The sequence below is a fragment of the Hyalella azteca genome, unplaced genomic scaffold (genome assembly GCF_000764305.2).
Source record: "Hyalella azteca isolate HAZT.00-mixed unplaced genomic scaffold, Hazt_2.0.2 contig710, whole genome shotgun sequence".
Lineage (NCBI taxonomy): Eukaryota > Metazoa > Arthropoda > Malacostraca > Amphipoda > Hyalellidae > Hyalella > Hyalella azteca.
In genome coordinates, this window is record NW_025931047.1 from 177,615 (window position 1) to 200,009 (window position 22,395).

Here is a 22,395-nt window from a genome sequence, read left to right on the forward strand (position 1 = left end):
TTAATCAATCTCACCCTGCACTTGAAAGTATATGTTTCTGCACCACATAAATCATTAAACAATTTGGTCTCAAATTTGACATTGAATAAGTGCTTCTCGTTCGAAATTGAAAAATTTTGCACGGCAGTTTGAAATTAAATAACGGCCCCACCCCAATAAAAATTAAAAATTTAATCAAAAATTAGATAATTTGCGCTCTTTAATTTAGATAATTTGAAGTATGCATCATTAGTGAGTAAGTCAATAAATTCGAGGCAGAGAGGTCAGGTAATCATGATCGGCCACAGACAATTGCCACAATTTTCGAATAGGAATATTATAATAAATTCTATAGGTAGTGATTCATTTTTAGCCTTTAAATTAAAAACCTGGCCATTGACAAATTATTATTCAGTGAAATGCGTTATGAAATTTTAGTGTTTGAGTGGAAGCTTCGAAATTGAATAGCCTGGGTTTTAGACCCTGAATTCATACCCCATAAGTTTAAATCTAAAGGATATTTCCTTTGCCGTCAATATTTTTCATTTACTAGACTCGCCAAATCATGAAATAAAATGAAATAATTGATTTCGGACACATGAATTAGTTTAAATTTGCAGAGGTTAATACTCATTAATATTAATGAGAATTATTTGGCTTAACTGTTCGCCAATTTACCAGAAATCGTCTGCTTCAATTGCAATATTTTTCAGTATAAAATTCACACATGTTTCTTACCCTCAAATTTAGTCCTCAGTAACAGTCAGTCTCTGTTTCCTTTCCGTTATTTCCTCCGTTATATTACCGTTATATTTGGCGTTTTCGATGTTGGGGGAGCCTGTTGACCCAGACCCGTTAATCCCGTTGTACGTAGGGAAATGCGAGACGGAAGTGAATGGCATTAAAGAAATTGAGGCTGGAAATGGGAAGTTTACCGTTTTTGACAGTAAGTTTGCGTTATTTGATGCACGCATTGCCGATGAAAATGGGAACGTTTTAGAGTCCCCAGATTTTCGAACAGACGAATCGGTAGTTTCATAAGAAGATGCATGCCCGTAAGATGATAGGGGTTCGAACAGGGACTTTTCAGAGGCTTCTGTTAGTTTTAAAGGTGAAACAGACGTGACGTTCTCATCTTCGTTGTCGTTTTCTGTAGTTGACTTTTTGGTGACGTTGTCGGAAATGACATCCCGGTATCCGACTTGGCTTAATCGGTTATCAAAACGAAGAGAAGATTTCAAATCCCCACTGTCTGGCGAGGATCTGATGCTATCCGCCTGCCTTTGATTTCTTTCTGGATTTTCCGTCCGTATATCCTGGTGGTTCATTTTGATTTGCGTATCCTGGTGATTTTTAAAGTCCTGAGGTTGCGACTCCTCTTGATTTCTCAACTCCGGAGCCTGGCCATTTAAATCCCCCACATTCTCCAAATCACCCGCTGTTCGGATATCCCCTTGGTTCCTTAGCTCCAAAGCCTGGTTCCTCAGGTCCACCGGGTTTCTAAGATCGACCGCTTGGGCCCTCAAGTCCACTTGACCCCTGAGATCTCCCTGAACTCTAAGGTCCATTTGATTCCTAAGGTCTACTTGACTCCTGAGGTCCACTTGACCCCTAATATCCACTTGACCCCTAAGGTCCCCTTGACTCCTAAGATCCACCTGGCCTCTGAGGTCCCCCCTGAGGTCAGTGTGCTGGGTCTCCTTGTGGCGCCGCAAGTCCACTTTGCGCTGGAACGCGCGTCCACAAAGGTCGCAGGAGAAGGGCTTGAAGCCGGTGTGCTTGCGGCTGTGAGTTATCAGGTTCGAGGACTGTGAGAAAGCCTTGCCGCACACCGTGCACTTGTGTGGCTTCTCTCCTGCACAAACATGACACAAACACGTTAGTATTGCATATTAATCATTTCAGGGTACAAATTCATTACAGAAAACTCATCAGCCAAAGCCACAATGACTCCGCAAAAAATCCCCACCCTGTTAATCCATCACCGGCATCACAGACCCCAGTCGAAATCCCCTGGATTCTTCACCCAAATCTTCCAGACTCAAGGAAGTCTTTGCTTCCCCATTGTCTTCGCAGGAGGGGATTGAACTCAAGACGGAGGTGTGGGAGGAATGAGATCGTAAAATATACGTCAGCTGAATTTGAAGCCGCTATTTATAATTTAATCGGGCAGAGGAATTTTTTTTGTTCTCTGGTGTCGAAGTCAATATTAAATAAAAATATAAATGCCTCATTACTTCAGAAATTATTAAAAATTACAATTACGCATATTCTGTGAATTAACATTTTTAGGAAATTCAAATGGAGCAATCGTAAGATTTTACTAAACTATATCCAATTCAAGAAAATCTAGTTCCAAACTGGTAAATCAACCAAGCCCCGATTAAAATTTCACTTCAAGCATATTTTCACTTTCAATGTCACTTCACTTCCACTGCAATCCGATTCCAACATCACTTCACTGTCTGCAAAAGTTCACTTTCCAAGCCCCTCCACTTCCACCGCCCTCCACTTCCACTAAACAAGGTCCGTCCAAAAGACAACTCGTTTTGTGGCGTCTAACTAATGAGCTTCGAAATGACGCCTCAGCCTCCTACTTAACGGACACACAAGCCTCCTACTTAACTGACGGCCTGCGCTCCTGCTTAACGTGGAAAAACAAACCGAAAAATCTTGCGACAACAAAAAGTGCAGAATAAAAATGTCGGCGACGACGACCAGTTTAGCTGCAAGCGAGCGACCAATTTCTTGGCGTTTACACGTTTTTTTTTAAACTTTGACGCAAATTTTTACTTTCTCGATAAAATTAATCCTTATTTTATCCTAAAATTCAAAGCTTGGTATATTTATTTTGCTTATATGATTGCATTTAGATTCCCATTGATGTGTTTTTCGCAGTTTACTATAAATTTTAACATGCAGGTCACTATACATTTTTCGTATATCTAAAATCACTTTCAAAAGTGAGGGAAAACTCCTATAATAACTCTATTTGATGTTCAAGAAATCAATTCAGAAAATAGGAATGGTGTATCCTAAAAATTTTCGCATCTCCTTGGCACTACAATTTTTCTGTAGTTACTATTTTGCATGGAAAAATATCCGAATTATACGTGTTGAAAACAAAACAAATTCATGAAAGAATTCTCTTATCAACTATTGAAGCGGAGATGTATATTTTTATTACTTTGAGAAATTATATTACTTGGAGTAATTATTTTGATCGCAAAAATGAATTGAAACGTAAAGTTGAGGTTTGAGCGGAACCTGGAAATGAAATTGTTGCGAGTAGGCTCAGTGTTCATTGTTGGTTCCGTAGGTGTTCATTGAACCACAGTTACAGTAAAATTATTTATTGCACGAGGCATCACATTACATTAAAAGTTTTCTTCAAGCATGAGAACTGTAGCACTTGTTCACTTTCATGGCTCGACAAATGGGCAGCGATTAGCTTTCAGTCTGAGGGACAAGCTCTACTAACAACACGATGCTGCTTTCAAGACCACGTTCTTACTGTTACATTTTCCTAACCGCAATCTCTGACTCCAGTGCCAATATTATCTGAAACATTCTTACAATTCCTACACTGATGAATTCTAAATTGACAACACATTTATTTAAGAAAAGCCTAATATCAAACTATAAAATAACGTTTAATCAAAGGCCTCTACAAAATTGTTGCTGAAATTAACCATGAAATTAAAGTTAAGTATTAGTAGAATGCATGTGAATACCGACGCAAAATTGAAGTGAGGCGTGTAAGTGAAATTAGACAAAACCATAATATATGGCAGAAGTTTAATGTATGAGTGAAATTAATGTCGAACACAAGAAGCTATACTGAAGTGGAACGTGAAAGTGAAATTTAAGTTTAATACAAAACTTGAATTAAAGTCGAACGCTCAAGCAGGGCAAGAAAAATATTTTTCAAGTGCCATCATAAGAGAAAAAACTCGCAAACAAAGAGAAAACAGGAGAACAATCGAGATGGTGCAAATCGTGGCGGATTCGCGCAAATCCAGCAAATCTCCAGCGCTGGGGATTTGTGCTCAGAACTGCAGGATTTGTTGGGGATTTGTGGGATTTGGGGCTGGAGTTTTTACGAGCCGCGGCTGATCGAGGGGAAGTTGAGGGAGTTGGGGGAATTGCTGGAAAGTTGTGAGGACGTGGCACGCCTGATGGGGCTTTGTGGGGAGTTTCGTTGCGCTTTCATTTTTCTTTTATATTTGTAAAGAAAAATTGAAATGTGACAGAAATAGACAAGTTAAAATCAATAGTACAACGCCAAATTACTCTGTTGCATTTTTCTGTTTTAATTTTACCCTATAATAAAAGCATTTATTACGTGAAATTACGATTTTTTACATTCATACCATTTGATATGTAGTAACTTATAAACATTCTTGACATTTTAACCTTTCCTGTTATAAGATCCGGAAAAGAATTTCCCCGGTATTCTAATGATTTCATCGTCTTTTCATGTTTTCATCAGCATTAATATAACAACTAAAAAATACAACTTGAGTTGAAGTAGATCACCGGTGATCAACGAAGATTCAGCGAAGTGTCTTTGTAGCAGCTATACATTAAGGTTGCGTTAACATTCAGCCGCGATATTCTTATCCTTTCCTGAAAACAGCGTTTTTGGAACAACAGCGTTACTTAACGACCGTGATGCTTGAACAATAATTTTAAACATCCAGAATGTAGGATAAACAAATATTCAGCTTTTTGCAAGGTAATATAGTTAGGTAATATGTATATATAAAATATGCATGTCTGGCTAATATTGTCAGTTAATTATAAAAAGACTTTCAGGCATCGAGACTTTCTTCTACGAGCTCGACTTTAACGCCAAATTGTTTTTAGTGATAAGTTAGTGTGAGATATTTAATTCACAATGAAATAATCAACATTGAATGTTTAACTTCACTTCATCGCTTTTTTTCGTTCTTTAATATTTCCCCTTGAAATTACTGACAATTTTTCTTAGGCGGATATATATTTCGTCCTCATCATATTAATATTATTTCACGTCTTCTGTTAATTTAATTCTTAGTCTTTCAGTTACATTATTCATACTTCTCTTCTTAGAATCATCCTAATTTGTATTTTAATAATTTCACGTTTTGTAACACTACGGAATATTTATAGCTTCAGCATGTGAACACGGCTGCATGTGCACAAAGCTGACGTGAACGCATCAAAGCTCTGCGCTAAATTGGAATTCATTCGAGATTGTCTGGCGACTACCAGATAGCGCTACTTAAAGTCCTGATTTCTACCAACAAAATACAATAAAAACGTTCTAAAATAACTTAATTCCTTCGCAAAAAACCACAGGGACGTGGACAAGAATTTGCAGGATCTGGAAATGCCGTTAAAAATTGCTCCTCAGGCCTTTTTTGGCGGGAAATGCTTGATTTTAAAGGGCGGTAAAAACAAAGGGAAATCAAGGCTGCAATCTAAGGCTGGCATCCCAGCTCCAATCGCACCACTTGCCTGCGTTCATGCCCAGGACTGCTTCAAAAATTTTAGATTCTGTCAAACATATTTAAATAAAAGTATATTTCCATATGATTTACATATACTTTGCTTCAATGTTATGATCCATCTCGAAGAATTCTATTTATCGAATACTTGAAGCTTTTTAAAGGTTAAATTACAAAATATGCAGTTTTAAAATCTGTTATAAAGCTGAGTTGGACGCGCGGAATCTCATAAAGCGTATTCAGATTTCCTGGAGTTTGGATTTCAAGCGAAAATAATCGTTGTGCGCCCCGGCCACAGGGACCAGAACTGCTTGTGCTACCGCGCATAAAACGGAGGCAGCTCGTTAACGAGTTTTGTAAAATCCTTGCAATTTTCAGAGCAATTCATTGGATTGCCGCTCACAAAAATCCTTCCTCTTTATTTTTATACAAAGTCAGTGAGATGACTTAAAGTTGGCTGCTTTAATTAGAGGTTCTGTACGCTACATGAGATAGTGATGACGATGACGATGGTGTGTTTGTGTTGAGTTGATTTGGTGTTACGAGCTTGGATGCTTTTCTTTTTTTGGGTGCAAAATGGCTGGGTTTGTTAAGGTTCTACTGGTGATATTAAAATAGCAATGGCAGAAGTGTTTATAAGAATGTTAATTTAGATAAAGCGTAGGATAAATAATATAATATTTTAAGTTAAATATGATATAAATGTCCTTAGTTAATAATTTTTATGATGATGAATAATTAATTTTGTTTGTAAAATGGCGTTGTGAATTTCTCGACGGCTGAGCTGAGCTCCTTCATTTATTTAATGTTTCACAAATACGCATGGACGGCAATTGTCATTTTTGCACAGCAATTCTCATTCATCTTAATTTCCTTTACATTATTAGTGATTGAGACTTTGAAGACGGAAAAAACATCAATGTATATATGTGAGATTGTGTCTAAATAGCGAAAGAATTCCTTCCCCTGTGTGGGTCGTCTTGACCCACTTTGGTACGGGAAAATAGCGTATTATTTTTACCGGCAGAAAGTGTAACAATTTGGACGAAATGACCTAATTGTTTTTGCCTATGTGTGGGAACACCTCGACTCATATCACCTGGTCACATCCGTCTTACTTGGATCATGTATAAGTACACATATTATTAGTCCTCTTAAATCGCAAGTTTACGATGAAGTTAAAAAAAGGGAAAACCCCAAATAAATTATTCACAATACCTACCTTCATATTCAATGAATAAATAATGATTTTACTTGACACTGTCTCAGCTCTCTATTCTGCTCATAACTGAGATACTGAAATACTGGGAGTAAACTCCGCAGATTTCTTTCATTTGCACAGGGAATTCTACTGACAGTCGTGCTCCCTCAGTTGTTGAATGTATCCAGGATACATTAACGTGTAGCAGCATTGCAGTCCTTGATCCAAGCCCCTGGTCCTTGATTAGATTTATATATTTTTTAAATGCCTTAATAAAAGAATAGGTTGTAAACAATTTAATTTGTTAAAAATCGCGGATACCTTTTCCTTTATGTTGATGTTATATATAATGAATGAATGCTGCACAATGAATGTGGGGTAATGAATAGCAATGAAAGAATTACTAGAGGGAGTATATATATAGCGGGTATGGTTTTCAGGTATTGACGTGGCTGATTCATGATGATATTAATTGATATATGAAAGGAAATGCTGTCACATCATCACATTCAAATCATATTCTCCACCACCACCATCACAGTTAACTCAACTTTAACTCCATCACACCAAAATTCACTCCACGTCAACTCCACCACACTTCAACTCACTCCTCTTCAACTCCACGTCAACTCCACTTCAACTACACGTCAACTTCACTTCAACTCCACCATTTTCAAGCCCCCAGAACATCTCCAGGTTTTTACAGTACAAAAAAAAATCACTGAAAATAAAATCGCAATTTCTGCGCCTGTCGACAACAATCGCGCCGAATTTCTGTGCTCGTGATTGGCGCCATCACAGCCAATGGCAAGACTGGAGAAGTAGCACGGGACTTTAACCCTTATGTCGCCCGTGCATAAGGGCGAGATTGGCGTGGCTGGGCATGAGATGTTCACACCTGATTTGAAGGAAGGTGTCGAGATCGGAGGAACGCGCGATGGCAACACTCAGTGGCAACTCTGGAGCTCGTATGGCAACAATGTGGCTAGAGTGTTGTATGGCAACACTGAGCGGAGACGCTGAGGTTCGTGTGGCAACACTAGAGGACGCGTGGCAACACTAGACTGACGTGTGGCAACACTACAGGCACGTGTGGCAACACTAGAGGACGTGTGGCAACACTACATGACGTGTGGCAACACTAGACTGACGTGTGGCAACACTACAGGCACGTGTGGCAACACTACAGGCACGTGTGGCAACACTACAGGCACGTGTGGCAACACTAGACTGACGAGTGGCAACACTACAGGCACGTGTGGCAACACTAGAGGGCGTGCGGCAACACTAGAGGACGTGTGGCAACACAAGAAGTCGTGTGGCAACATTAGAGGACGTGTGGCAACAATAGAGGACGTGTGGTAACACTAGAAGGCGCGCGGCAACACTAGAGGACATGTGGCAACACTAGAGGACGTGTGGCAACACTAGAGGGCGTGCGGCAACACTAGAGGGCGTGCGGTAACACAAGAAGTCGTGTGGCAACATTAGAGGACTTGTGGCAACACTAAAGGACGAGTGGCAACACTAATGGACGCGTGGCAACCATAGTATAATAAACTTTGAAATAAATGTTTAATTAAACAAACTTTCTTTAACTGCATCCATAGTATTCAATTTCATAATTTTTTTCGATTTTCCATTAATTTCACATATGAAAAAAATTTAAATTGTCAGAACAAAATTTAAATTGAAAAACTTATGGTAATCTTAATGTTTATATAAATATTTAAGAGATGCATTAAAATACAATAAGTAAATAACAATAAAAAAAGTAAATAACATAGATGAAGGTACTACAGAATGTGCTTCAATTTGCTAGCAATGACATAAATATAAGTGTTTCGGAAGAAGTGCTGAAATAAAGACGATAATCGCACAAATCTTGAGCGTTCAGGCGAAACAAGGTCTAAAATGGCCTTGGTTTCCGGCTCTCCTGAAAATAAAGGCTAAAATGAAGCGCGAATTTCCAGTGAAGCGCTTGATTTCCAAAGCCGTGAGATGACTGCACGCAATTATCACCTTTATGTTACCGTACCGTAAGGGCGAAAAACTCGAGCAAAATCTGAGTCGCGGGACTAGCAGCACAAACGTCGAGCAATTTTTGATTTTATGGGAAGAAAACAAGAAGGAAAAGCGGCGGCAATTTTATAGAAAAGCAGAGGGTTTTACTGCAGGCTGAAAGTGGTAAGGTTTTGTTGAAAGTTAGAATATATTTCTTTTAATGTAGTGGAGGTTAACACTCAGGAAATTGATTGGTAATTTGTGCAAGAAGTTACACATTTTCTCCCCGTATTGCTGAGATGGCTAATTTCCGTGCCAAATTATGCCAAGATGGTATGCACTAGGTGAGTAGGTAGGTAGTAGTTTTGGAAAAAATCCCACTTATATTTCCGAGTGAAGTAACACTCTCCCGTATGCGGCAGTGAAGGTAAAAGTCTTCACTTTTCAATTTCCAACTTTTTTGATGAACAAAACTGAACAACATTGCTTCAGACCAGAGAGGGAAGTGAGTGGCACTTGTATTCTGCGAAGAGTGGGTGGGAACTTCCACTTCCCTCTCATATTAGGATAATATGCATTCTTCCTAAATTTGATTTAAATGCATTTTTAGCGCATTTTCTCATTTATGGAAAAAATGCACTATTGTTCTCGCCATGTCCGTCTGTCTGTCAGTCCGTCAGTCCGTCTGTCTGTCCGTGACCTCAAGTTTTCGTCGACGAGAAAATGCGCTCTCTGTCACTCACTGCACTGAGTACTGAGTTATATATTTTTAATTTTAGAGGTGAATGATGATTTCAGGAGAACAGGAGATTTATTTATGAAAATTGTTTCTGAATATTACGCGCTTTCCTACAAATGAATTGCGATTTTTATCTCAATTTTAAAATTACAGTCAGGTTCTTCATTTATCTTTTTTTCAAGTTTAATTTCCCTATCAAGTTCCATTCTTATATTAAGTTTGAACTTAAAAGTTAAGTTCCAAATAATTCTTTCTATGTATCCCTTTCGAATGAGTTTACATCGTGACTGAAATTATAAAATCCAGTTTTTTATCTCAGTTAGTACTCCTAAAAATCGTTCATATTATATATTCTCATTCTACTCTAATTCCATCATCAACTCGACAACAAAAAACCTCTTCAAAGACACATTGTTTAGACGTGCCAGCCGCTCCATGTCGCCTACAATCCGCCCTTGATCGGCCGTAATCTGCCTTAATCCGCGCATAATCCGGCCTTGATCTGCCGTGTCCGCGGCGGTTTTCAGGGCAGTTTAAGGCCGGGGGAAAGACAATGCCGGCGGCGATGCGCAGTTGTTTCAACATCGCTTTGAAGTCCCTAATTTGATCTAAATGGCCCCCAGTTCCCCACGGGTCGAATTTGAATCTCGAGAACAGGGACGACAGTTTGAAGTTAAAATAGACAACTTCTTTGACGAAAAATTATATATATATATTTTTAAATGTTCGAGATAGGGAATTGAACGAAGAAAAATGTGAATGATATATGTTAAAATAATAGTGAAACATGATCGTTAGTGTTCCAGGATATGAACTTGGATTTTAACGAATATTTTAGATCGTAATTATATATGTAGGTTTCTTGTACAGGAAATCGGGGATTTTGGGGAGTTTAGCAAAACTCGAAGCACCCTCATCATCTTAATATATATATAAGTTCCTTCATGCACACATATACAGGGTTTGTAACCATTCCCCTCTTTCCCTTCCATTCCAATACCTACCATTTCCCTTTACATCAACTTCACTTATTTTCATGCTTCTCTTCCAGCCTTCCATTTTGTTCACCCTCCCACTTCTTTCCCTTTTTGTCAGTAGAGATCCCCACTTATTTCCACAATGAACTAAATTTATAATTGTTCTACTCGTAAACATTCCCCTACTGTCTTCCCCTTATTTTTTCATTGCCTAATCACTCCAATTCCCCTCTTCCACTTTTCATTCCTCACGTTTGCTCCCCCAGTCCACTCATAACCACCTTTCTTCAACATACCTTTCCATACTTTCTTCTCCACCTCCCCTCTCCCTTATCCCCCCTTCCCCACTCTCTTCCCGTAAACTCCCCATTTTCCCTTCCTCCCACATCTTTTCCTCCCCCCATTCCACTCTCCTTCCCCTCGTTCCTTACTCTCCCCACATCTTTTCCTCCCCCACATCCCTCCTCCATCACACCCCTCTCCCCCACCGTCCCCTCCCCCAACATCCCCTCCCAGTACAACTCCCTCCCGCCCCTCCCCCGCGGGTGTGGTCTCAATAAACAGCCGTGCGGTGAAGTGCTAATTTGAAGCTGAGTGCTGTTTTTGCTGCTCCTGCTGTTGTTTCTGTTGTAGTTGCTGTTGTTGCTGTTGTTACTGTTGTTACTGCTGTTACTGTTGTTACTGCTGTTGCTGCTGTTGCTCTTGCTGTTGTTGTTGCTGTTGTTGCTGTTGTTTCTGTTGTAGCTGATGTTGCTTTTGTTGCTGTTGTTGTTACTGTTGATGTTGTTGCTGTTGTAGCTGATGTTGCTGTTGTTGCTGTTGTTGTTACTGTTGATGTTGTTGCTGTTGTAGCCCTGTCTCTTATACACATCTAGATGTGTATAAGAGACAGCTCCCTCACACTCTCCCTCACACTCTCCCTCACACTCTCCCTCACACTCTCCCTCACACTCTCCCTCACACTCTCCCTCAAATCATAAGAAACAAGATGGCGGCTGTCGTTAAAGATAACACTTGAGGGAAGTGAGTGGGGAGAGTGAGGGGGCCGGGGAGAGTGGAGAGGGAGATGATGGAGTGGGATGATTGTAGGGTGAGAGGAACGAGGGGATGAGTGTGGAAAAGTGGGAAAAGGGAGAGGAAAGAAAGTAATGTTGAAATGTTTTTCAAATACATACATTTATAGGTTGCAATATAATATGAATAATATGACAATTTATGACTTGAATCAAATCCATGAGACGAAAATACGGGATTCTGGATTTGTAATAAATGTTTTCTGCAACGAATAATTTTTTAAGTAATAATGTCACTCGTTTCCTTGAATCGCAAATTCACTAAAAACTTAAAAGCAAAGAAAACTCCACAAAATTCATAGTATCTTTAAAGAGAACGTTTCGGAGTCCAGCTGCATCGTCAGTTCGAAAATTCTAGAACAGAGATAAATCAGTTATTATTACAGCCAAGATTACAACAAAAAACCTAAGCTGTAAAACCTACTTATTTACAATTTCAAGGTAGGTTACAATAGGTAGTAGGTATTACAGCTTAGGTTTTTTGTTTTAATCTTGACTGCAATAATTACTGATTTATCTGTGTTCTAGAATTTTCGAACTGACGATGGAGCTGGACTCCGAAACGTTTTCTTTAGAGATACTATGAATTTTTGTGGAGTTTTCTTTGCTTTTAAGTTTTTAGTGAATAATATTTTTTACATATCACAATCATAGAAAGTTATTTTATCCTGACAATTAGAAGACATAAAATTAATTGTAATGGCTTATATCAGACATAAGTGTAATGGCTTACATCAGACGTAAATGTAATGGCTTACATCAGACGTAAATGTAATGGCTTACATCAGACGTAAATGTAATGGCTTACATCAGACGTAAATGTAACGGCTTACATCAGACGTAAATGTAAGACGGTTTAACTGAGTGGCAATATATTGTAAATTTTTCGAAAATAATAATTGTGGTAGTTGGCCGAAAAATATCCTAATAATCATGAAATGTTATATTGATGAATTATATAAAATGACGTCCCTGTATTGGAATTTTTAAATATTTTTTTTGCGGAACTGTTTTTGTGTAAAAAACCTCAAAAATGTGTTAAAATATTAACTCGCGTCACAAATGTGTCGAAAGTTAATATTTTAATGACAACATCAAACTGACCAAGGACGAAATTTTTCGCATATATAACAATACATTTTCTTTATAGAGGAAATTTATACGTAAACTACTCGTGAGCAAAATAAAAAATTATATGTCAGTACTCATTGCAATAAGTGACGGAAAGCGCATATTCTCGTCACGAAAACGTGAAGTCACGGACGGACGGACGGACATGACGAGCACAATAGCGCATTTTTTCCATGTATGAGAAAATGCGCTAAAAACCTTAAATGACAATTCCATTGAATTAAAAATTGATGAAATTTTAATCTTAAACCATTACCGAAAATGACACTTATAATTTAAAACCCTTGATTCAAAAATTTATTCTCAATAAATGTTATAACGATTTCAGTCGGATTTAAAAAATCGATTTAAATGCCTTCAGGAGCTCCGCGGGCACCTTGGCCCCGCCGCAATTTAAGGCTTAAAATTAAGGCGCGCTTTTGAAGTCGGGCGGCGCGCGGCAAGGCGAGCAATTTCCGCATCTGCTCAATGGACTTAACGCGGGGATAAAGGCTAAGGTTAAATCACCAGGTTAAAAGATTAGTCTTAGCTTATAGGGTCGTGATAACAGGTCACGGCAGTACTGTTTAGGGGATTTTTTGGGGGAGGAAGGTTCTTCTTGGCGTGGTTAAAATTTTTGTTTTTTATTTTTAAATTTATTCGGAAAGATGAAGAATGAACTTCTCGAATATATGGAATATTCAAAATATATAGTTGGTATAAATTTCAATACATTTTGAACATTTCCATACATATAAGGAAGGAAGGTTTATTCGTCATCTTTTCGAATAAATTTATATATCGGGTATTTTTTCTATTTTAACCGGACCCTTAAAAAGAATGACGGGAATTTCTACACTAAACTTTAAATAGTTTGGATAAATATTCAATATTTTTTCTTGGTCAAAAATGAATTTCGAAGCCTTATTTAAATGCAATATAAATTAATTCACTTTTTAGCATTTGAGGCAAACTTTTTTGTAATATCAGATTGAAATTATCAAAATTCGAGCTTATCAACTGATATCAAGTCAAATTTGTTTTTAACATAAACCACAGTCACCGGCGTCAAATAAACCCATCTTATTTTAGCACGACCGCCATCAGTTCAGTGAGTTATTGATAAGCCTCTTCCCTATCTCATAATTTATAGAGCATATTCACTTTAAAATTTAGTTACTTTTCTGAATGTAATTAAAAAATGAACTGCAATCAAAATTACATTCAAAAATACATTTTTAAATGCAATTGTAATTGAATGGTGAACTCTCGTATTTACAAATGACAGCAATGTTATCCAAACATAGCTGTAGGAAACACGTGTATGTAACACACGAAGCCAACACCCGTAGCAATTGTAGCATTCGGGCCGTGAAAGCTCACGTAGCAGACGATACAGACGCCCGTAACAGGCGGAATATACAGCCATAACAGAAGCTAATAACACACGTAGCAGACGCCCGTAACAGACGATACGGACGCCCTCAGCAGCCGTAACAAACACGTGTAATAGACGTAATATACACCCATAACAGACGCTAATAGCGTACGTTACAAACCAGCGTGACAGACAATACTGAAGTCCGTAACAGACAGCAGTAACAGATGCTGTTAACAGCCGTAACAGAAGCCCGTATCAGCAGTAACAGCAGTAAGAGACGTCGACGCCCGTAACACCCGTAAGAGACGCCTGTAACACACATAACAGACGCCCGTAACACCCGTAAGAGACGCCTGTAACACACATAACAGACGCACGTAACAACCGTAAGAGACGCCTGTAACACACGTAACAGACACAACTGCTGTAACAGGCGCCCGTAACAGGCGCAGGCGCCCCTGTTTGCTCGCCCCTCAAGAGCTGTTGTCTTTTCCCTCACAATTGAATCCCGGCCACCGGCCCTTGGCTGGCCTTGACTAACGTCCAGTCCTTGGCTGGGCCTAGACTAGTCCGACGTTTGGCTGGGCTGTGACTAACGTCCAGTCCTTGGCTGTCCTTGAGTAACGCCCGGTCCTTGGAAGGGATTTGACTAACCGCCCCGCCCTTGGCTGGGCCTTGACTAACCCCCAGTCCTTGGCTGGGCTTTGACTAACCGCCCGGCCCCTGCCTGGGCCTTGACTTGCACAGTGCGTTTGGCTGGGCCTTTACTAATGTCAGGCCTTGGCTGGGCCTTGACTAACCTCCAGTCCTTGGCAGGGCCTTGACTAACGTCCAACGGTTGGCTGGTCTTGACTAACGCCCAGCATCCTTCCCTCTCCCCATTACCCACTTCCCCCATCTTCCCTCTCTTCTCCCACTCACCCCTCACTCCATCACTCGCATATTTCATATTATTCTACTAACTTCTCTACATATCCATTTTCTTATTATATCTTTATTAACTTCCATCGTCATTACCTTCACTCTTTTCCCTTGTCCCTTTCCAACCCTTCCATAATCTTAACTTTCATTTGAGGTTTCCCTGTTCAGAATCCTTTTTCCTTTTAAACGAACTTGTACTATTCTTCTAACAGTCTTTCAGCCTCACTATTTAAAGTATTTCTATCGTTCTTAACTATTAATATCTTCTATGCATCCTAGAAATTTTTCCTACGTTATTTTAAATTATATTCATGATTCCCCTCGCTTCCCCTCTCCCTTCACTTCCCTCACTTCACTTTGCTAGAGGCTAGGTGAGGCTAGGTGACGCTAGGGGTGAGGCTAGGTGAGGCTTGGTGAGGCTAGGTGAGGCTAGGTGAGGCTAGGTGACGCTAGGTGAGGCTAGGTGAGGCTAGGTGAGGATAGGAGAGGCTAGGTGAGGCTAGGTGAGGCTAGGGGTGAGGCTAGGTGAGGCTAGGTGAGGCTAGTGTAGGCTATATTACTTCATTGCACATCACAAGTTTTTTAATTGAAGCAATTGCCGTGTCGTAAATATCGCCTAGGCGCCGCAACGCCTTTATTTCATAGCGCCTTAATTTCCAGGCGCTCAAGGCTTGACCGATCTTTAGTAAAGGCGCTGCAATTGCCGGTCATGAATTGCCATCTTTGATCTCCAATTATCCAGCGCGATGACTTCAGTGGAAAAAAATTATCTTACAGTGGAAATTGTGTTCCGATATTCGCATATTCAAAAGTTTTTAATAGACTTCATGCTGGAAAATTCGGTGTAAATTGAGTTTTTGAAGAATAAAAGCTTTGAAATTTGGCTAAAGAAAATTCGTTGGGTTTCGAGATTAAAATTAAAATAGAGCTGGAATAAAAAAAAAACGGCAAATAAAAACCGTGCAAATCCCAAATTTTCGTGTATTGATTTCTAAGATATACTTGAAATACTTGAATTTTTGTTTGCAGCTCTTTGAATTTTAAATGCTATTATCCGTATCTTTTTTTTGCTATTATAACTAATATTTTTTATATCTACATAATATCTTCACCACTACTCCATAAGTGCAAAAATTCATATACTTTCCTTCTGAATTATTTATTAATATAATTTCTTAATTTATTAATGCTACTCCCTTTAATATTTTTCAATATATTTTTTTCATTTTAAAGTCCCTCTCTGATCAAAAAATTCATCACTTACATTTTCTGTTTATCAATGTTCCCCATACCTCACTCCCCTTTCCCTCCCATCCCTTTCCCCTCACTTCCCCTCACTCTCCCCTCGCCATTCGAGCGCCACATGCCACATTTAAGCCATTATTGGCGGGGTCTGGCATTCTATTGGCAAGGTCTGGTCACTGGAAGCCCGTTAGTGACACGCCGCTGCCACTAGACCCTGCCACTTGTAGACCTCGCATGGCAGCGCTCACAGACCCTGGCTTGTAGAGACTGAACGTGCCACTCTTTTATCACCACACACCACTCAACTGTCTCAACTCACTACACGCCTCTCGACTGATATCACTCACTAATCGCCACTCGTTTCTCACCACTCACTTCACACCACTCACCCTTCACTACTCGACCTTTCAGCTCACAATACCCTCTCTGATAATTGTTTCTCACACCACTCACCTTTCACCACTCACAACACTCCACTCACCACAAACTTTCTCTGTCATTTCTCCGACCACTCACAACTCCCCACTCACAACTCACCTTTCACCACTCACAACGCTCCTGTCACCACTCATTTTCTCTATCATTTCCCACTCTTACTCACCTTCCCCACTCAACCTTTCACCTCTCACCACCCTCTCTCATTATTATTTCTCCCTCCACTCACCTCTCCCCACTCACCTCCGCCCACTCACCTCTCCCCACTCGCAACACTCCAATCACCACAAACTTTCTCTATCATTTATTTCTCCGACCACTCACAACTCACCTTTCACCACTCACAACGCTCCTGTCACCACTCATTCTCTCTATCATTTCCCACTACTAGTCACCTTCCCCACTCAACTCTCACCTTTTACCACTCACCACTCGGCCGTTCACCACTCATCGAGTTTTGAAATTTCCCCTCGCGTGTTCGAGGTCCCTCGGGAGGCGCTAATTGGCTGCTGGTGAGGGTTGGCTGGCCAATCACGCGGCCGTATTGGCGCCTTCGCTCATCAGTTAATGCATCGCTCACTAAAACTAATTATTGGCGGCGCTGGTGAGATCTTTTGGGGTAACTTTGGGCGGCAAGACGTGCCTGGGGTAACTTGTGTATGGGGATATTTTTTTAGGGTAATTTATGATCAGTTTACACATTTTGGGGTAAGTCTGACGTGTCTGGGGTAAATTTATGAATAGTTCATGCATTTTGGGGTAAGTGTGATGTGTCTGGGGTAACTTATGTTAGGGCAATATTCTTATAGGGCAATTTATGAACAGTTTATACATTTTGGGGTAAGTCTAACGTGTCTGGGGTAACTTGTGTTAGGGAAATATTCTTTCAGGGCAATTTATGAGCAATTTATACATTTTGGGGTAAGTCTGAAGTGTCTGGGGTAACTTGAGTTAGGGGAATATTTTTAGGGCAATATATGAACAGTTTATACATTTTGGGGAAAGTCTGAAGTGTCTGGGGCAACTTGTGTTAGCGGAATATTTTTTCGGGGCAATTTATGAGTAGTTTATAAATTTTGGGGAAAGTGTGACGTGTCTGGAGTAACTTGTGTACGGGGAATATTCTTTCAGGGCAATTTATGAGAAGTTTATACATTTTGGGGAAAGTCTGGCGTGTATGGGGTAACTTGTACATGTGAAATATTTTTCTTATTCTTTATGTGCAATATAATAACATATAGGGTAAATGTGGAATATGGGGAATATTAATAAATGGGGTAAATACAAGTGAAATATTTAAGTCACTGAATGTGAAGCGAATTGTTCATATTCAAATTAATGCGGTAGATTGAATGTTTTTCAAGTAATTAAAAGCGTAACACATAAATATTCATTGGATATTGGAGCAATGTGTTTTTATGAAATCAGGATTAGTTTTGACTTTTGAAGCAAATTATGTGTGCGTATAGGGTTTATTTATTTTTATTTATTTATTTTTTAATTTATTTTTCTCTTTCTATTGAGTCGTGCTGTGTTGCTTCTTTGTGTGAAAGAAAGAATAAAGAATAAAGAAACTGTTCGTTATTTGGGGTAATTCTTACCTTGGTTTGAATGATGACTTCTTGATCATGCCAGATGCTTAGGGCAACTAACGAATGATACTTGCTGTGATAGTACCAATCATTTCAGGAATTTTCAAAATTTTATAAAATAACTTTCGGTTTAATTGTTAGAATTTTATATACATATAACATATGAAAAATATATATTTAAATAAAAAATATATATATAAAAACATATAAATGAAAAAAATGGATTTTGGAATTGAAGTCTACGTGATTTATTCCGAATATTTCATTAATTTTCTAGAAAATTACGAAAAATGTAGCTACATTCAGATAAATGAATAAGTCATAATGTCCAAATTTGAGCTCAGTTTTTCACACCCAGCACTACAACACAAGCAGAGAACGGACGTAGCACTGATACGACCAAGTACTGGACCGAAATGAGTCAGGATGACTCACACATGGGCAAAAAATACGTCGCTGTTTAGATATTTGCACTCATGACTCTGTATGCAATCATCATGGCCTAGCATTAAAATAATATCGCACTAATATATTATTAAATTTTAATTTTGAAAATTTTTATAAAATTTGATTAATCTTTGCTTTTCATTCCCGAAATAATTTGAATATAAAAAACGAGTTAATGTACAGAAATACCCTAGCCATTTTTTGAAAATGCATCATGGTAATCGTTTTTTTTTCTTATGAGCCAGAATTATTCGTATGAAAAACTAATTTTTTAGTTTTGTATTGATATTACGCGTATAATAATCCTAAAGTTATGATAATTAAAATTTACGAATATTATCTTCACGCATATTGAAGAGAGAACGAGGTTTTTTCCTGAAACTTGATTTTTTCTAAAAATTAAACGACGTGCCCAACAAAAACGGCCATATTTCAATCAACATATTCAACAAATATAAAAAATAACGCATGGCACCAAAATAACGAAATTCTGGTCAGAATTAACAGACATTTACAACGTGAAAAAGTTCATCCAACATCAGCGTATTGAATCGGAAACATGAAAGTTACGTCAAAAAAATCGTGTAATCAAGAAAGCAACATCGAAATATTCCTTTACAAGAAAAATGCTGCGGAAAATATGGGGATAGATCTTTCTCCTTGAGAATTATTTGAATTGGAAATTTAATTGAAATTCGGACAGTTGCATTTTATATATAACTGATCTTCGAATATCTGAATTCGATATTCAACTGAAATTCTTATAGCTGAATTTGATATTTAATTGATACTCGATTATCTGAATTCAATATTAAATTTAATTTTGAATATATGAATTCGATATTTAATTGAAATTCGAATGTGAGTTCGATATTTAACTGAAATTCGAATGTCATAATTTGACATTTAACTGAAAATCGAATTTCGGAATTTAATATTCAACTGAAATTCGAATATCTAAATCGAAATTAAATTGAAATTCAAATATTTTAACTCAAATTTTAACTAAAAGATCGAAACTAATTCACAGGAATTTGGACGCCCGCCTGAGGGACGACAGGATTCCTCCGCAGTAGCCGCTCTACATGCGGCGTGCGCCTCCGCTGCGTAAACTAGTTACCTCGACGAACTAGTGCCGCGCAGTAATCTTTGAAGCGATGTGAGTATATAACGCGGTCCCTAGGGCGCCAGGGGCTAATTCTATGATTGGTGGGTGTCATCAGCCAATCAGGGGCGCCGAGGGTCAACCCTCAAGGGATGAGAGCTTTAAACGCGCGAGTGTTCTCAGTTGCGGTGGTCATAATGTACGATCACGATCGATTTCTTAGATTGTCACAAGATGCGATTACGATCGACAATCTGGGTGTTCGTGATGTACGAACATGATCGGTGTTCGGGGTGGTCGTGAGATGCGATCACGATCGATGATTGTGGTGGACTTGTTTTATGATTTCGTCTAAATATGATCGCTCTCAGGCATTTACTCGAGAACTCCAATGAGCCAAAATTGTAAATTTAAAAAGAAAATTAGATCTGTAAGAGCTTTTATGGCATATTAGCCCTAGATCCCAAAGCAATATTGTTGATATATTTCCTTAATCATAAGGTAAAGTGAATAAATGCATCACAAAAAAAAGGCAGCTGGCGTGTTTCTCCTACTTCGAAATGCTCAACAAAATTCTTAAACTATTAAAAATTTGTCTGCCACGCATTTAAGATTTATTATTTCCACTTACCACAATTTACTTTTCAACAACTCCAAAAATTAATCTTATGCACAGAAAATTAGCAAAACTTTGCACATAATTTCCAAGCGCGGGAGAAAAAACGCAAAGAATCAGTTTAGGCATCACGTATCTAGTTTTCTTATTCTTTTTCCTTATCCTGTCAAGACAGAGGTTAGGTATCGCTAATTAGTTGGGGGAGCAGGAGTGAGGCAAGGTCTCCTCAAGCCATCAGTAGTTACGGTGGTCGTGGTATACGCTGCCGCCCACTGCGGTGATCGTAAGTGGCGACGCTGATCCTGTTAAGCCAGAGATGCGATACTGTGTGTGATGTGGAGGACCACAGTGAGGAGGACCACAGTGTGGAGGACCACAGTGTGGGGGACCACAGTGTGGGGTACCACAGAGTGGGGTACCACAGAGTGGGGTACCACAGTGTGGGGGGACCACAGAATAGAGGGAACCAGAGTGTGGAGGGGACCACAGTGGGGGGACCACAGGGTGTAGGGGACCACTGGGTGGAGGAGACAACAGTGTAGGAGGACTACCTTGGGGAACCACAGTTTGGGGGGATGCTGCACCGCTGCTTGGCATCAAACAGCACAGACATCGAGGCGAAGCAACTTGTTCGCGATCTCGGAGTGTTGACGAGTACCGATCGAAACCATGTTTAATGACCACATCTAGGAAATACATGCAGAATGCAGACAACGGATAGGGTGGATCTGACGGACGTTTCGAACAAGAGAAGCAGCGCCAATGATTACAGTCTACATAGCCCTCTTGCTCCCCAATCTTGAGTCCTGCTGCCAGCTATGGGCGCCGCTCAAGGCGGGCGCGATGCACAAACTGGAGGCAGTCCAGGACTTTCACGTCCAAGATCAGCTGTATGAAGGACCTAGAGCTGAACTACTGAGGCTGGTTGAAACACCTGCAACCGTAATCGCTGGAGAGGAGAAGGGAAAGGTATATCATATGTTGGACTTGGAGATTATAACCCACACTTCCCAATTTGGAAGTGTGACCATCGGAATAGAGACATATCACAACGAAAGGAGGAGAAGACTTTACCGAATACCCCCATTTAACGATCGCGCTGCACCTAGAGTTCAGACTCTTTAACAAGGATCCCTTTCCATTGCAGGACCGAGAAAAGAGCTCTGGGGGGAAAGTTTAACCATGCGACATTCATGACGAGTGGATGAGTTTTTGAGCAATATCTCGGATTGTCCTGACATGGGCCACCAATTTAGGCAACTAGCAAGCAACAGCATCCTGCATTGGATGGCTCAAATGTGCACAGATGCACAGGTGTCACGTTTAACCTTACCTACCGGTCTCGGTGGTGGGGCAAACTGCCCATCGACGGCTTGCGGACGTAGGAGGACATAGGTGGCGCATCAGCACCACCGTTGTCAACGGTGTTCTAAACTCGACATCACGATGACAGTGTGGGACATGAGGGACACAGTGTGGGGGAATCACAGAGTGGAGGAATCACAGTGTAGGAATGCCCAGATATGACCTGCGTTGTGGTAATATCGAGGGAAGTTGTCGTAAGATCGAGGGATTTTGTCGTGATATCGAGGGACGTTGCCGTAAGATGCCTTGTTATTTTTCTTTTGTGATAATTTATCATTCAAACATTAACACTCAAAAATTTGATATACCATACTGTCCAAAAATAAACTTACTTTATTCATCTAGCTTTGATACTCCCTTTCGCCGGACAAAATTGGGTCAAAATGACCCTAGCAAAGGTTGCATTGCAATTTGGGAAAAGTGTCTGAGTGTTTTTTTAACGGTAATCGTTTTTTTATCCGGATTTTAGCGTTTTTATAACGTGGATAACGTTAACGCGGCCATCTTGCCTCCGCGAGACAAACTAATCCCGCCGCCGGTCATCATGCTTGTTCACTTAGCATAATAATATTATTTAATGGCGAGCGGGAATAATAATATTTGGATATGCAAGCCTTGTTTAATTTGCATATAAGAATATTACAAGCTAGGGTTCGCTCCCTGCGGTACGGGGCGAACTGCCGCTGCACACAGAAAAATTAATGTCTAAATTA

The 22,395-nt window shown here is 39.6% G+C and overlaps 1 protein-coding gene across 1 annotated transcript in view; it reads right to left on the reverse strand.

Annotated features, from left to right (window-relative positions):
* Positions 1 to 582: 582 nt before the first annotated feature.
* LOC108675645 overlaps positions 583 to 22,395 on the reverse strand; it is a 54,968-nt gene continuing 33,155 nt past the window's right edge. Inside the window, exon 4 of the mRNA XM_018163673.2 lies at positions 583 to 1,834. Coding sequence (XP_018019162.2) covers positions 726 to 1,834 — 1,109 coding nt within the window. The 3' untranslated portion in view covers positions 583 to 725. The remainder of the gene's footprint in view (positions 1,835 to 22,395) is intronic.